The sequence below is a fragment of the Miniopterus natalensis genome, chromosome X (genome assembly GCF_054644295.1).
Source record: "Miniopterus natalensis isolate mMinNat1 chromosome X, mMinNat1.hap1, whole genome shotgun sequence".
Lineage (NCBI taxonomy): Eukaryota > Metazoa > Chordata > Mammalia > Chiroptera > Miniopteridae > Miniopterus > Miniopterus natalensis.
The window spans coordinates 54,200,825-54,215,747 of record NC_142103.1 but is presented as its reverse complement, the minus strand read 5'-3'; the positions used below and the strand labels follow the sequence as shown (position 1 = coordinate 54,215,747).

Genomic DNA, 14,923 nt, shown 5'->3' with positions numbered 1-14,923 from the left:
CAGAAATAGGCATATACTAAGCCTTTCATCACTGTTATTCTATAATGATTCATTGTAGATGTATTAGTCAGGTCATGAAACTCTATACTCCCCTATTCCTTCTCTCTTTCTTGGTTAAAATATCTGACCATCCAACCCAAATACAAAGGGGAAAACATTGTTCTTTATTGTGTGACAGAGATGGCTGCTCCTGACTCACTGTATAACCCAGGTCAAGTTACAGCCTCTCTCTGGGCCTCAGTTTCCCCACCTGAAACAAGAGGAGGTTGGATTCAATGAGCTCCCAGGCTTCTCCCGGCCTTGACATTCTTTCTATCTGGTTCTTTTTATAATGTTCTGTGACATTCTCACTCTGCTCAAATAGGGCCCAGCTATTCCCTTAAGTCCTTTCAACTGTAAGGTCCCACCCTACTAATTTAAGCTTTCAAAGCTCTCCATAACCACCTAGCCCTACCCCCATTCACTCATCCCACTCGACCACTGCTGATTCCTGCAACAGGGTACAGTCGTGTTTACTTATTTTTTTATTTTAGAGAGAGAGAGAGAGAGAGAGAGAGAAACATTTATGTGAGAGAGAACTATCGATCAGTTGCCTCCTGCATGCACCTCAACAGGGGCCTAAACCTGGAACCTGGGTATGTGCCCTGACCTGGAATCAAACCCACCACCTTTTGGTGCACAGGGCTATGCTCCAACCAACCGAGCCACAGTGGCCAGGGCTAGCCATTTTTATTTTTGGTTGGAAATAATAATCATCTACTTCTGATGCTGGTGAGTTAACAAAGATTGATACAGTAGTTCTCTGAAGTGATAGAACTCCCAGCTCTGCTACTACTTCTGTGTACCCTTGGGAAAATCCTCTCCCTTCACTACACCTACTTTTTCCCATTTTTAACTTAAGGGCAGTGGACTAGAATAGTCTCTGAAAACAGCAAATTGTTCCAACATCTTCCACTTCTAGGCAGTGAGAAGGTAGAGGTTGTCTTTGACGTTTCACCATAATCTTGATCTTCTTTCCATGTTTCTTAAATGGAAACCTCTCCTCACACAAGCTCCCACCTCTAATAAGTGCCCAAGGTTTCCACCACTATGCCCTAAACAGGACAGGCAGCCTTCTATTTCATTTCCTCAACTCCTGGGTCTGCCTCCTTCACCGCCCCACCCTGTTCCTACCAAAAAAAAAAAAAAAAAAAGTTCTTCTCTTGTCAAGGTGTGTAATAATAGTTTATTCTGAGGAACAGATGCAATAAATATAGCAAATTGTTTTTACTCTATCAAATAATTTTTCCACACATCTTGTCATTAGTTTATTACACCACCCCTATCCCTGCTGATGTCCATAAGCCTCTACCCCCAAATCACAGATAGACTCTGGAATGGAGAATTCAAAGGATATTTTATTTAAAAGTTTTGTAAACAGAATTATGCTCACAGCTTCAGCAACAGTGAGAATTCAATTAAACCTCCCTGCTCAGCCCAGTTGTCTGGAGCACTTCCTCGTACACCCCAGTGGCTTCACTTGAAGTCAGACTTGAGGAGATCCCTTCTCTCCCTCCCAGAAGCCAGTTCCAGGAGAGATACATGGTTGTTGGCACTACAGGAAAAGCCAGGAGTGAAGAGCATGCAGGTAGTAGAAGAAGGAGGACAAGTGGAGGAGAAGATGATGTAGAAAGGAGGGAATATTCAATAGCAGCAAGGGTTGGAGGTAGACCCCTTTGTGGGTACTGAAAAGTGTTTGGAAAAAATTTAAAAAAATTGTAAATGAGTATATAAAAAATATGTTTAAAAAAATCTGGAAGAGGAAATCACTTGCCTATTCTGGCTAACAAATTCAATTTCCTCAATCCCGTTTATGCAATGTGTGGCAATAATATTTCATGTCTATTAGTGACTACATATTGTTATTGTAGCGTGGCTAATATTGACTAATATAATGTGGTTAATACTATATTTAAAATATTATGAAAAAAAATCACAGAGATGGGAAAAGAGGGAAGGAGTGGGGAAAGATACAATGGGATAAAGAGAAGGTCATGGAATTAGAGTGCTTTCCCGGGTTCAGACCTGGCTGACCTGCATCTGTTTAGAGTCTCTGAGAATCTCAAAGGCCTCCTTATGGCTCTAAGGAGCATTTGTCCCAAGACTAGTATGGAGATCAGTGCTACAATCTGGCTATGCCTGGGCGCTTCTGATACTGACTGCCATCAATAGTCATAACCAGTTGCTATCAGATATCCACAGTTGCTATCAATACCCACAGCCAATCATCACTGATATCCATAGGTGACTGATATTAATATCTTGGTCCGACTGGCGTGACTCAGTGGTTAAGCATTGATCTATGATCCAGGAGATCGAAGTTCGATTCCTGGTCAGGGTACATGGCCAGGTTTTGGGCTCAATCCCCAGTGGGGGGCATGCAGGAGGCAGCCAATCAATGACTCTCTCATCATTGATGTTTCTCTCTCTCTCCCTCCCTCTCACTGCTTCTCTGAAATCAATAAAGATATATTAAAAAATATATCTTATTGCTACCATCACTTAAAAGTCCCCCATCTAAACTATGGTCTAGTTGGGGGGAAGAAGGACAGGGATGATGGGATAGGAGGGGAGAACTTGTTGAGAGGGGGGATATAGCACCAATCCAGGAAGAACTATCTTCTATCATTCCTGGTCACTTTAGGATAAAGAGAAAGGCCTAGAGTGGGGCAGGGGCAAGCTGAGGCCTAGCTGGCCTTGCCCCTAAGCTCTTTCCTTCAGGATTCCCACCTGATAATGGGGAGGAGTCCAACCTTCAGGCCATGGCTAGCTAATACTGACTAGAAGAGATTGCCATGACCTGGGACTACTCTTGAAGGATTCTTTGCCAAATCCAAGGCCAGAAATCCTTATCTTGTAACCAAAAACTGGCAAGAGGAAGGAATGGAAGGTGGGGTCCACCTCTCTTGACTAATGGGCCCATTACAGGATGCCACTGGGCCTTAGTTTCTGGCGGGCCAAGGCTACAGCATAATAGCGTTGGAAACGGACCAAGAGCACGGGCACCAGCAAGACACCAGTGCACATGCCCACAGTGGCTGTGACAGCAGCAGTGAGCTGGCCCAGAGAAGAGAGGGGATAGACATCTCCATAGCCAACGGTGGTGAGAGTTATCACAGTCCACCAGAGACAAGTAAAGATGTCTCCAAAGTGGGGTTCACCCTGACCTGGGGTGGACATGCCCAAGAGCTCCCCATAGAGGAAGAGCAAGCCAAAGAATAAGATCTCAGCCACCCAAATCAGGAGAAAGGCACACACCTCCTTCCAAGAAGAGTGAAGGGTATGAACCAGGACTTTCATAGCCAGGGACTTTTCAAGGAAGCCCAGGAGACGAACCAGCTTGAGGACATAGAGAGAACGAATGGCCCCAAGTGTTAGGCTGAGACGGGGTTGCTGTTCAGCCTTGTCGCCCACCACCAGTTCCACCAGCACAGGGAATAGACAGAAAATGTCGGCTAGATTGAGAGGGCTACACAGGAAGCGCACCTTATCAGGGCAGGAAATGGCCCGAGCAAAGAGCTCAGTTCCAAACCAAAGGGCACAGAGCAGTTCCAGGTAGAGTAGGTGGGGGGCACGACGGTAAACAAGACCATTGTTCTGCTGCTGATGATGGTTTCCTCCCACCCCTACCCCATGTCCTATAGGAGTGAAGTTGGCAGAGAAGTAATCCAGCTGGACCTCCGTCTCCTGGAAGAAGATGACCAGAGCACACACGGCAAAGAGTGTGGAGATCAGGGAAAGGCACTGGGGGAAAAGAGGCATGTCAGAAGTACCCCCATTTATCAGCCATCCCCACTTCTCTAACTGGACCCCACCCTTCTTTGCCTCCCTTTTTTGGGAATCCCATCAAATTGTCCTGTGTGTTTATAGATTCAGGGCCCAAGCACCATGCCAAGTGTGTAGCCATTGTGGCAACTTGGCAGGGCCTTTGGGAGTAAGAGTGTCTAGCATGGCATTACAACACTGTTAATAAGTTACCTTGGCCCCTAGGGAAGACTGGGGTTGGTCAAGAAGCACCCAGAGCCATGGCTTCCAAGTATTCCGCAGTCCCTGGCCTTCGATGGGGTTCAGCAAAAGGCGCTCATCCACGTGGGCATTCTCACAGGCCTCCCAAGACAAAAAGTCCTGGGTTCGGGTCTCCTTGCCACTCAGCTTGAGCCAGCAGCAAGGTGCCAGCGGCGCTTCTGCCAGGCCCCAATAAGCCAACTCCTCCTCTAGGACATCCCGACAAACATTGGCAGGGCAGTGCAGCTGCCGAGTACGGTAGTAGCCCAGCACGTAGCCAAAGAGTTCAGGATTTCGGTCAAAGAAAAACTCTCGAACTGGTGGACCCTGAGCAGCTGGGGTGCCAGGCGGGGGTGGCTCGGTCAGCTTGTAGAGACGGGTGCCTGGAAAGGCCCGCACAGTGCTGATGTAGGTCTCGTGGCGCATGCCCCCCACGTTCAGGATCAGTTTATCATCCAAGCCCTCCATGGCAAACTGTGAGCCTGCTTCTCGGCTGGCTCGGATCCGCTGGCAAGAGGAGGGATGACAGGGGTTAGGATGAGGTACTCCTGCTCTCCTCTCCCCTCCCAGGCTTAGCCAGGGCAGGGAGAGGGTTGAGGGCCACAGAAGTGATGTGGCAGCCCAGACACCCAAGGGAGGCTACCCCAGGCTGGGAGCTGGAGGTGTCTCTTCCTCCTGGGTCTTCGAGAATCAGGAGGACAGCCAGCTCTCAGGTGTAGTCACAGTGACTAGCCAGAGTCTCTCCTGGGCTCAGCAATTTCAGGAGAAAAACCAGCTTAACCTGGATACAGATGTCTTTCAGGGGCTCTTAGGAGATGCCTGGTGACTCTGAGAGAACAATTGTGCCATGATATACAGCAGAGGAGTCACAGACAGGCAACAGCAGACTAAATGGGCAAGATGGGGATGTCTCTTAATCCTCTAACACTTTGAACATTTGGGGTGGGGGGCTGGATGGGAGAGTGGGTAGAAAGAGAAGCTGCCAAGGGAGGCTAAGTGCAGGAAATGTGAAGTGAAAATGGGAGTGACAGAGGAAGCTGGAGGGCCTTAGAGATCCCTTGGCCTCCACAAGGAATAGGAAGTGCCTGACTTGAGAAACTGGCTGGGGGGTCGGCAGACCTGACATCGATGATTTTTGACTCCAACTCCCCTGGCACCTGGTCCCGGGCACTCATCAGCAGCATCAACTGCACCAACAGCACCAAAAGCACCAGCAGTACCAGCAGCAGCAGCAGCAGCATCCGTTGGTCTCTCTACTGGGCGCCCTAAAATTGCTTTGGGCTTAATAAGCTCCTTGCCTGGGAACAGAAAGGGGTAAGAAAAGAGTGGGGGGCAGAGGAGAGAGAGAAGGTGGTAGGAGCGCAGAAAGGCAAAACGGAGGGTCAAAACACCTACCCCGATCAACAGTTCAGTGTCCCATACCCTCTAACAGGCTGGGGCCTCCCATGTATGTCCCTGAGAGCAAAAAAGGATGAGGGCACAGGGAGCCACCTCCAGTCTGGGAACATCATACCTCACACCCCCACCTCCCACTCCTCCCACCTCTCAGTCAGTCCTTCCTCACTCACTTGGTTGTTTTGCATGATCCACAAACACTGGCAGTGAAGGGACCAGCGGCTGGCTGGGCGGTGGGGCCTGAGGCAGTGGGGCGGCTGGTGTGGCCGGCATTGCTGCTGCTTCTGGAGTTCTTGACTGCTCCTGCATGGAGAGATCTCAGGCCCCAAGACCAGGGTGTGCTCATGGAAGACCTGGCGAGGAGCTGGGGTTTTCCAGGAGCCTCCTGTTCCTGCTGCGGCCAGAGGAGCAAGTGCTGAGAGGCAACAATCCGACCGAGGGCTATATGTGTTCCCGTCTGCTTGTTTAGGAAGGCCTTCCTGGCCCCCAGCCTGCAGGGAATCAGACAAGAGACCCTGGCCAACTTTGCTGCTCCTCCTTCCTCCCCTAGCTTAGTTCCAGCCCAGAGCAGAGGGAGGGGAGGAGGCAGCTGGAAGAAAAACAGGAAGTTAGGTGGTCACGTTCCAGCCAAGAGGCCACCTCACACGACCAGTTAATATTTTGAACAGCTTTTCCCCCCCACCCCCACTCTAATTCCCCACCTTCCCCCCCAGCTCTACTACAGTCCTCCCAACAGAGGCCTGAAAAGGAGGAAAGGGTGTGGGGGAGGGGGAAGTGAGGAAGACAGCCTGGGAGGCCAGATGTGCTCTTGGCTGTATCCAGCTGTTTCTGCCCACTCATTTTTTTTTTTCTTTTCCTTTCCTTTCCCCACCCCCACTCATTTTTCTTCCTTTTTCTCCAGAGGCCCTGGTGCCAAGGATGGGAGTAGGAATCAGAGAAGGGGAGTGGCAGGGGAACAAGCAGCCTCAGAGAAAAGCCTGCTTGCTTGTGGTCTGTGCCAGGATTGGCAGAATCCCCAGCCCCTTGAGATAAGCCACATTCCCTCTGCCCCCTCTTTCTCAATCTCCACCTCCAGCACCCCCTCTTGAGAATTGGGCCAGTCTCCTATTTTGCTACTGATGAGAGTTTACTAATCAAGGGCTTAGAAGATCCTAAATTCCAAGATAGCCCCCACCTCTTGGCCCAGCCCCCATGCGTCTCTCCCATCACCAGACCAGAAATTTCTAGGAGGAATTAGGATTTCTACCACAATTTAACATGCTCCCTAGCTCTTCCTTTTCAGCTCATCTTTCAGAGCCAGGGTTGAGTTGGATTGAGAATTTCAAAACATGCAAACAGGCTCCTGGCTTCCCTCTTCCCCCTAAATCATTGCCTTGCTCTGGGGCTGGTGGAGGGGAAGGTCCCCTCAGTGGACTTCATAGTGAGAATGGGGGTTGGAGTGGGTGGTGGTGACAAACACAGCTGTGGTAAGCCTTAACTCCACTTGGCTGATTCTTACATCAGCCAAGTAGGGCAAGCAATAACTTGGACACTTCAGCACTTTCCAAGTGAGAAGGGTAGAGGCAGCAGTTTTCTCTCTCACTCCCCTACCCCCTTTCCCTCCCCTGTCTTGCCCCTCATCCACCATAGCCTTTCTTGATTCCCTAAACCAACCAGTTTCTTTCATGACTACCTTATCCCTTCCAGCTATCTATTGGCTACTTATTCTTCTACATCTGTCTCCAATGTCAACTCTTTGGGGGAACCTTCTTGAATTCTTCTCCCCAAAACAAGGTCCTGTCCTTTGCATTCTTACAACGTGTTGTGGGGTTTTTATTCTAGAGCACTTGTCTCTCTAAAACATTATTGTGCATGTGTCCATTTCTCCATTGTATTAGTTTTCTAATTGTTGCTGCAACGAATTTCCACATACTCAGTGGCTCAAAATGACATAAATGTATTATTATCTTTCAGGTCTGAAGGTCAGAAGTCTAACAAGGGTCTCATGGACTAAAATCAAAGTATTGGCAGGATTATATTTCTTTCTGAAGGTTCTAAGGGAGAATGTTTCATTGATTTTTTTCAGCTTCTAGAGGGCACTTACATTCTTTTGCTCTTAGCCTCCTTCCTCCATTTCAAAGCTAGAAACAATGGATTGAGTCCTTCTCACACCTCATCACTCTGACTTCCTCTCTGCCTCCCTCTTCTTCCACTTAAGACCCTTGTGATGATATTGGTCCCACCCAGATAATCCAGGAAAGTCCTCCCAAATAGCATAAATGAACCCATCCTCTTAACTTTCCTTAAGCCATTCCTCCTGTCAAGAAGGCCTGCCTTTCCTCCCCCTCATGCCCTCTCTTTTTCCAGAACACACACACACACACACACACACACACACAATTTGCTCATCTTTCAAAGCCCAGCTAAAATGTTTCTTCCTCTGTGAGACCTTCCTTATCATTCTGTCAGAATTTATCCCTCCTCCCTCTCCATCTCCCCAGCAGTTTATAGTTCTATTTAGCATAGACTCCATTCTCCCTTGTGTGCTGGTTGTTTGTTTACTCATCAACTTTTCCACCTTCTGGGGTATATTCACCTTAGTGTCCCACCCACCAACCACTTTACTCCCACCCACCACCGCAGCCTTACCTCTATCACACAGTGCCTAGCACCAATTTTTTGTTCAGTCACTGTTTACCCAGCAAATGAATGGTTTGCTCATTTTTTTCCTGGCACCAATGGAAGGCTTAGGAGAAATCTTGGTCCATGTGTTGCAAAGTCCTCTTGCTTCCATAACCCACATTCTTCTCACCCCCAACTCTACACACAAACCTTGGGCTTTGTGTTTTTTTCTATACTCATCCTTTCTGTGGCCCAAGAGCCCAAAATTGTACCATTCACATGACTTTTGCGGTACACTCACCTGGTTTCTTCCCACTCCACAAGATGAGGAACTGAAACTCACAGTGGGCATGATATTTGCCCAAGCACCTTCATCATACTAGTTAGTAATCAAGTCAGAAGTAAATCACTGAAAAGTTTACAATTTGCTTTGCACGCAGCCACCACCCATGAGTCTTGCACAGAAAAATGGATAAATGGTGCCACACAGTGGCTAAGAGGCTTAGCTTCACCTACCGACCTCATTCTTCGAAAGTGAAATGCCCAGCCACACCCTGCTCTCCCTCTCCCATGAAGGATGAGGGAACAGGGAGGCCACCTTCCAGTAATAATCCACAGGATATCTATATAGCCACACCTTCTGCAGGCAGGAAGCAGGATCCAGATATATTATTACACATTTTTACCAGGGAAGTTTGGGGAGTGGAGACAACAGACAGCTTGGGAGCCAGAGAGTTCAGTTTCCTCCTGAAGGGACTTGGAAGAGGGGATTCAGACCTTCCTTCTCTAAACCAGCTCTGAAAGCTGTTCCCTGGTCCTGACACAGTCCTCTCTATCCAGAACATGCAAATCTGAAGATCCAGGGTAAAGGACTAGAGAAGACATTTGCAGATTCGTTCAATAGGGGTTTTAACAAACTAGTTTGGAGGTTAAAAAGCTGAGCCTTTCTTCCCTTTGGACACAGAACTGCAAGCTAGTTGATCTCCCAAAGTCTTGGTCAAGCTCCTAATAGGAATCTTCTACATTGTAGGTCAGAGGAAAGGGAGGTTTCATTTCAGGCAGAAAAGGAAAAGGGAGGCAGGTTTTGTGTCATCTGCCAAGAACTGACAGCATGCCTCATCTGGGAATGGAGATTCTTGGAAGTTTAGGAAACAAGAAGCTCCCTAAGGCTGCATTTTAGGCCATGGCCAGCTGCGTGGCCCCTCCAATATGCCATCATCCTTGACCCCCAACTGGCATATGGCTGGATGCCTGGGTAGAAAGAGAAGGTTGGGGAGGAGTTGGACTGCTAGGAAAATAAGGCCTGGCCCTAGCTCGGTTCTGGAATAAAATTGGGGGCAGATGACTATAAATCAGGCAGAGGCCCAACAACAAATCAGGCAGGAGTCCTCTTCCTTCATTCCTCTCCCAAATAGGTTTAGAGTTCCAGGAATCTATCTAAAGGATGGGGGCCTGAATAAGCTGGTTGCTGGCAGTCTGAGAAGGAAAGGACATGCTTAGAAAGCTGGGTGAGGAAAGGAAGGTTGATAATGGGATGGAAAATGGAGAGCACTGAGGGGTAACAGGGGCTTAGACATGGAGCTGAAGCATATTTTGTGGATTGGGGTAGAAGTTAGGCAGCCAAATGATGTTTAAATGAAATGATCTTGAAAATTGATTTCCTGGTTGGCTTGAAACTCCTACGAACAGAGCAAGAGAACTCACCCCAAGCCAAGGTCTCAGGCTACAGTTTCCTCTTTCATCTACCTCTCTTCTCAGGCCCAGAGCACATGATGCCATTGTCCCCTAGAGTTGTCCCTCCCCTCCAGAGAGATGCTGATTTTGGAGTTGGAATGATTCTAACACTCATTGTCTAAGCCATTTAAACCCATGGAGAGGATTCCATATATTTTAACTACCTTTCAACACCTAACACTCAATTAAAACACAGGCACAATCTGGCTATGACAGGTTACCACACAGATGGCCATCTAATTAGCACCTCACAGCTCTGTGATGCTGGCAAGAAAAGGAGAGTTATCCATTTTATACATGAGGATATTGAAACCCAGAGAGGTAAAGTTAATTGACTCAGAATCTCAGTGCTAGAGGGCTCTAAAATCACTCTAGTCAAAATCACCTTTTGCTGGAAATTCCCAGCCCCTAGCCCCCACTAACACTACTGCAGAAATGCAATTTATGTGCAAGTACTTACAGAAATGGGAAGATTTAACTAGAAGTGATATCAACTTAAGATGTACAAAATGGAGCCACTCTAAAATTTAAATGAATGAGAAGCTTATCTTGATTGGGAATTAGAAGCTTCTGGGAGGAGCAGATAAATTCTCTTTTCTACAAGAAGTTAGTAAGAATTTTTAGAGCCTGTCTCTGAACTAAAGAAGGCTTTTGAAGCTGCTCAATGCCAACACCTCACTTTTCCCTCTTCTTCAACTGTCCTTCTGTACCCTTTACTTCATTGTCCAGAATTACTCTCTTTTCCTCCTCCCTCTTCTCTTTTTTTCTCTCACTTCCTCCACCACAGCTCCCTAATGACCTAGGGGACACTCAGAATAGAAAACCAGACCAGAATAGACTAGAAAAAAATATTCTAGTAGCTTTCTTTGGAGAAAAGCAGGTCTTGGGCACAGGGGAACCAGCAATTGTATACATTTCTTGGACTAAAACAGAATTAAGGCATCTACCTAAAGATTTCCCCAACTTTTTTCAGAACCCTGATGGTTCACAAAGGAATTTAATTTATCTGTTAGAACATGTGAACCTGGCTACTCCAATCTATTCCAATTAATATGCCTACTGGTTTTGGGGAGCAAAACAACAGAATTTAAGCATAGAGTCACTCTGAGGACTATGACAAAGTGTTTCCCCTTCTCTTTACTAGGAGTTTAGGAGAAACAGGGAAAATTACTAAGACCCTTGTAGATACTAGGGTACTTTATCTGTTCTTCGCCACAGCCAACTAAGTTGCAAAAATTTTTTTAAAAAGAAACAGAATCACCTTTTGATCCTCAATTTCCAAGTCCTTCCACTCCCTACTGCCCATGTCCAATGACTGAGTAGCAGCAGTACTTGAACACCTCTAGCTACTTGGAAATCACTATGATCTTAGGCAGGTTTAGTCTAAAGCCCACAGCCTATTAGGTGTGGAGCCTGAACTAGGAATCTAAGGTTTAGGATGAATTTGAAGAAGAACTGGCATCTAATGTTGAGATGCTTGCTGTTTTCCAAGATGGGAGCTCTTACTTGGTTTTAGCTGGATTGCATTAGACATCCTCTTATGTTGTAGCAAAATGAAGACTCAAGGGAGGAGAGGGGCAAAACCACCTGAGCAAAGGAAGGAAATAATAAACCAGGGAATGTTGAAAATAAGCCTATATTTTAAAAAAGCATCTGGGCCAGAATCAGGATGGGAGGTCTGGGGTGAGGCTGGGTTGGGAGGGAAAGAGGAAGCCTAGCCAACTCCATGGAACTCAGGAGACTTGAACTGTTTCCAGCCAGCCTGGGATTAAGAGTTTGGATGCTGGTCAGAGCTGGAAGCATGGGATATGATTCCAATTTGGGGTTCTACACCAGTTGGGTTACTTTGTAAAGACCATTTGGGATAAGCAGCTGCCACATTGCAAATGAACATCTCCTTATCCTTTGCCACAATGTCAAAGACTGAAATAAAAAATAATCTAGCTCCCTCTAGCTCTAAACTAGTTTTAGAGTTGAGGGTGGGGATGGAGGGCATCCAGAACCAGAGAAGCTAGCCCTAGAAATAATTTAGTCAGTGCTGTTATTATATAAGTAATCCTCAGCATATATAAAACTACTAATAATAGGAAAACTGGGGCCCAGGGAGAACTTACTGTCTACATGACATTAAAATTAAGCAGACCATTTGTTCAGTTTTGGCCAACTTAATACACTTGATTGATTAAGTAGAGCTTTTTGGCATGAAGATGACCAAATACAGTTTTTCCTACTGAAGTGCTTGTTTTCCCACCCCTTATATTTGATTCATGTAAACACTATGTCTGGGTCTGACTTGGTTTCCTGGTCTTCTCACCTCATCTGGATGCTTAGAGCACAGGGGACAGTGGACTCCTATGCCCATCCCATGCCCACCACTGTTCTCTCTGCCTACTCTACCCTTGCCAGGCCTGGACCCACTTCCATGCAAGAACAAGAGCCTGGGGGAAAGAGTTTCTCTCTCTCTCTCTCTCTCTCTCTCTCTCTCTCTCTCCCCTCAAGCCCCCCCCTTCTTCCTCTCTCCCTCTCTTCCTCCCTCCCTTCCCTCCCTTCCTCCCCTTACCTACTTCCTTAACTCTCTCTCTCTCTCTCCCTCCTTACCTCTTTACCTCCTTACTTCTCTCCCAGGAGCCTATGGAGGGCTCTGGACTTCTAACCCAGGGCCCAGTCCTGGATTCACTGTTTCCCCTCTGCTAGCAGGGGCTTCATCTTTTCCAGACCACCCATTCACTGGTTTTGACAGGAGACCCAAGGAAGCAGTGGGAAGGAACATGATTTTTCTTTCCCTTTCCCGACTTAGGGAAACATTAGGTGAGGGGAGAGCCATTTCCATGCTGAGGAAAGCTGTTTTCTAGTTCCTTACATTGCTTCCTCTTGAAAAGCATCTCCTGGTGAGGGGGCCTTTGTTGAATTTAAAGGAAGCAAGGGATTTTCTAAGGAGCAATGATGGGGAAATAAAAGAAAGGAAATGGAAGGGCAGAGAATGGGGAAACGGGAGGGTCTTTCTCAACTGAGGTTGGATAGTTTACTCCTTAGATTTTCACTGGGAGCTTGGCTGAGTTCTGAGTTCTGGGAACAGCGAATTGCTCTACATCTGCATCCTCTCCACCCTGCTTCATTTCCTCCTAGGAGTTAGAGAGCCATATTTTGTACAGCTGATGTAATTGAATGCATTTGTGAGTACTCATTTTGGATGCTTGTGGCCAGGGAGTAATAAGCAGGAAGCTAGACAATGAAAGAATAGTGGGGAGGGCTGTTGAGTAAAAAGAGGAGTGAGTAACAGTAAAGGGGAAAAGGAAGTTAAGGGAAAAAAAGAAAGGAGAGTAAGTTGTGCAGAGGAAGCTAAAACAAAGGCCCTCACCCTTTGTGAGGCTGCCATCTAGTCTAATCAGAAAGCTTAGAAAAATAGAAAGATAAAGCCTGCCTCCTCAGTGAATAGGGGGCCATAACATGAAGACTCCTAATTTCCATAAAAACACTCCACCAAAATGGTACCTAATAAATACAGCCCTACTAAAGTATGAATTAGGTAGACTTTTACAGCTGGAAGAGGGATCTCAGGGCCCATTTAGGCCACTCACCCCCTCTCTGCCACCGCCACTTTGGAGCTAAAGAAGTCTAAAGGGAAGGTACACCAGCAAGTTAATCACAGCTATATTCTCCTGACTTGGCAGAAGAAGAAAGAAACAGATGCCTTCTGTAATTATGAATTCTTAACACAAAGGAACACTTCTTGAGGTTGGATTTTCAGGCACTCTGGTAAGCTAGTAGGGAATGGACTGGGGATTAAAGGCCACTCCAATGTCCCTGTAGCCACATCAGAGGATGTTGGAATAGAAAGCTTTAGGATGCAGAACTCCAATTTTTCAAGAGGGCTCTGAAAAAGCAAGCCCCCTGTCCCCATCCCAGCAATCCAGATCACCCACTGCTCAGGCCTTAACTCCAAACAGGAGAGCCACATCTTTTTTATCCAGAACCCTGGAAACAGCATAGGACAGCAAGTTGACAGTATGTTCTGAAAAGAAAAAGAAAAAAAAAGATAAGGAAAGGGTTTAGGGAAGATCTTGGCTAGTCATTTTCCTCTAAGCCAGAGGTCCCCAGATGTTGCTTGTGTCTCAAAAGCCCAAAAGAATGCAGTAATGATTTGAGAAGAAATTTAGGGCTAGAACTAGGGATTTCCCTAAAGAGGCAATGTGCTGTGAGAAGAGCTATATGGAATATTTCATAAATTAACTGTGCTGTTAGCTCAAAACCAGAGCAGTCTTTTGCATATTGTTCTGCAAGTATATCCACCGTCCAAATACATTGTTCAAGGCTCTGATTTCCACACTATAATTTCTCCAGCAAATCAGAACTACATGTCATCTAGTTTATTTTGCATGCAGACATGCCTATATTCAAACTTCAAAGACCCTTTTCTTCTAACTGTTCTGAGAAGAGGGTGGGGCAAATTACAATATAATACTAGGTAGTATAATAATATATTATATATAATATATAATTATAAAGAATATAATAAATCAGTTTTATAGCTGGAGGAAACTGAGGCAAGAGCAGCAAAGAGATTTATCTAAGAATTGAAAAGGACCATACCTAAATTTTCCAAACTCCCAAGCCAGTATTCTATCTCTTATATTTTCACTCCTAGCATAGAGGCTGAGGAATATGAGACTGTCCAGAACTTGGATTCAAACCAAAGAATAAGAAAAGAAGGAGCATGGGTGTCAAGGCGTCAAAGGTGGAGATGATGTCAAGGAGGAAGCACTTGGGCCTGTGTACCGATATACAGAGTTGCAGCTCTGTGTAAATTGAGCTTCTTGCAGTACATATAGTTGATGGCCTGGGAGAAGAAGACATCTACTTTGCAGAACATGTTCTCCATCTACAAACAAAAACAAAAACGAACAAAAAAATACAGACAAGATAAGCTTGGACCCAGGGCTAAAGCTCAACTACCTTTGAGCCAAGCCAGGGTGCCAGCTGCCATGCTATGCATCCCTGGCATGAGCACCAGGGAGCCAAAAAGTATGAGAATCCAAAGCCCAGGTTTTTACGCAAAACCTTGTCCAGCCTCAACCATTAAACTCAACCTTACAAAGTACTTGCAGACATTTTGCAGGGTCCACATATTCACATCTCAGGCCACCTGGTG

The 14,923-nt window shown here is 46.4% G+C and overlaps 1 protein-coding gene across 1 annotated transcript; it reads right to left on the bottom strand.

Moving 5' to 3' along the window:
• Positions 1–1,382: 1,382 nt before the first annotated feature.
• On the bottom strand, positions 1,383–6,290 carry LOC107534909 (voltage-gated potassium channel KCNC1-like). Its single transcript, XM_016210182.2, has 4 exons — positions 5,613–6,290; positions 5,164–5,342; positions 4,018–4,551; positions 1,383–3,783 (listed from the first exon to the last, which is right to left on the bottom strand). The coding sequence occupies exons 1-4, from the start codon at positions 5,746–5,748 to the stop codon at positions 2,962–2,964; spliced, it is 1,671 nt and encodes a 556-aa protein (XP_016065668.2). The 5' UTR covers positions 5,749–6,290; the 3' UTR covers positions 1,383–2,961.
• Between the last annotated feature and the right edge of the window lie 8,633 nt (positions 6,291–14,923).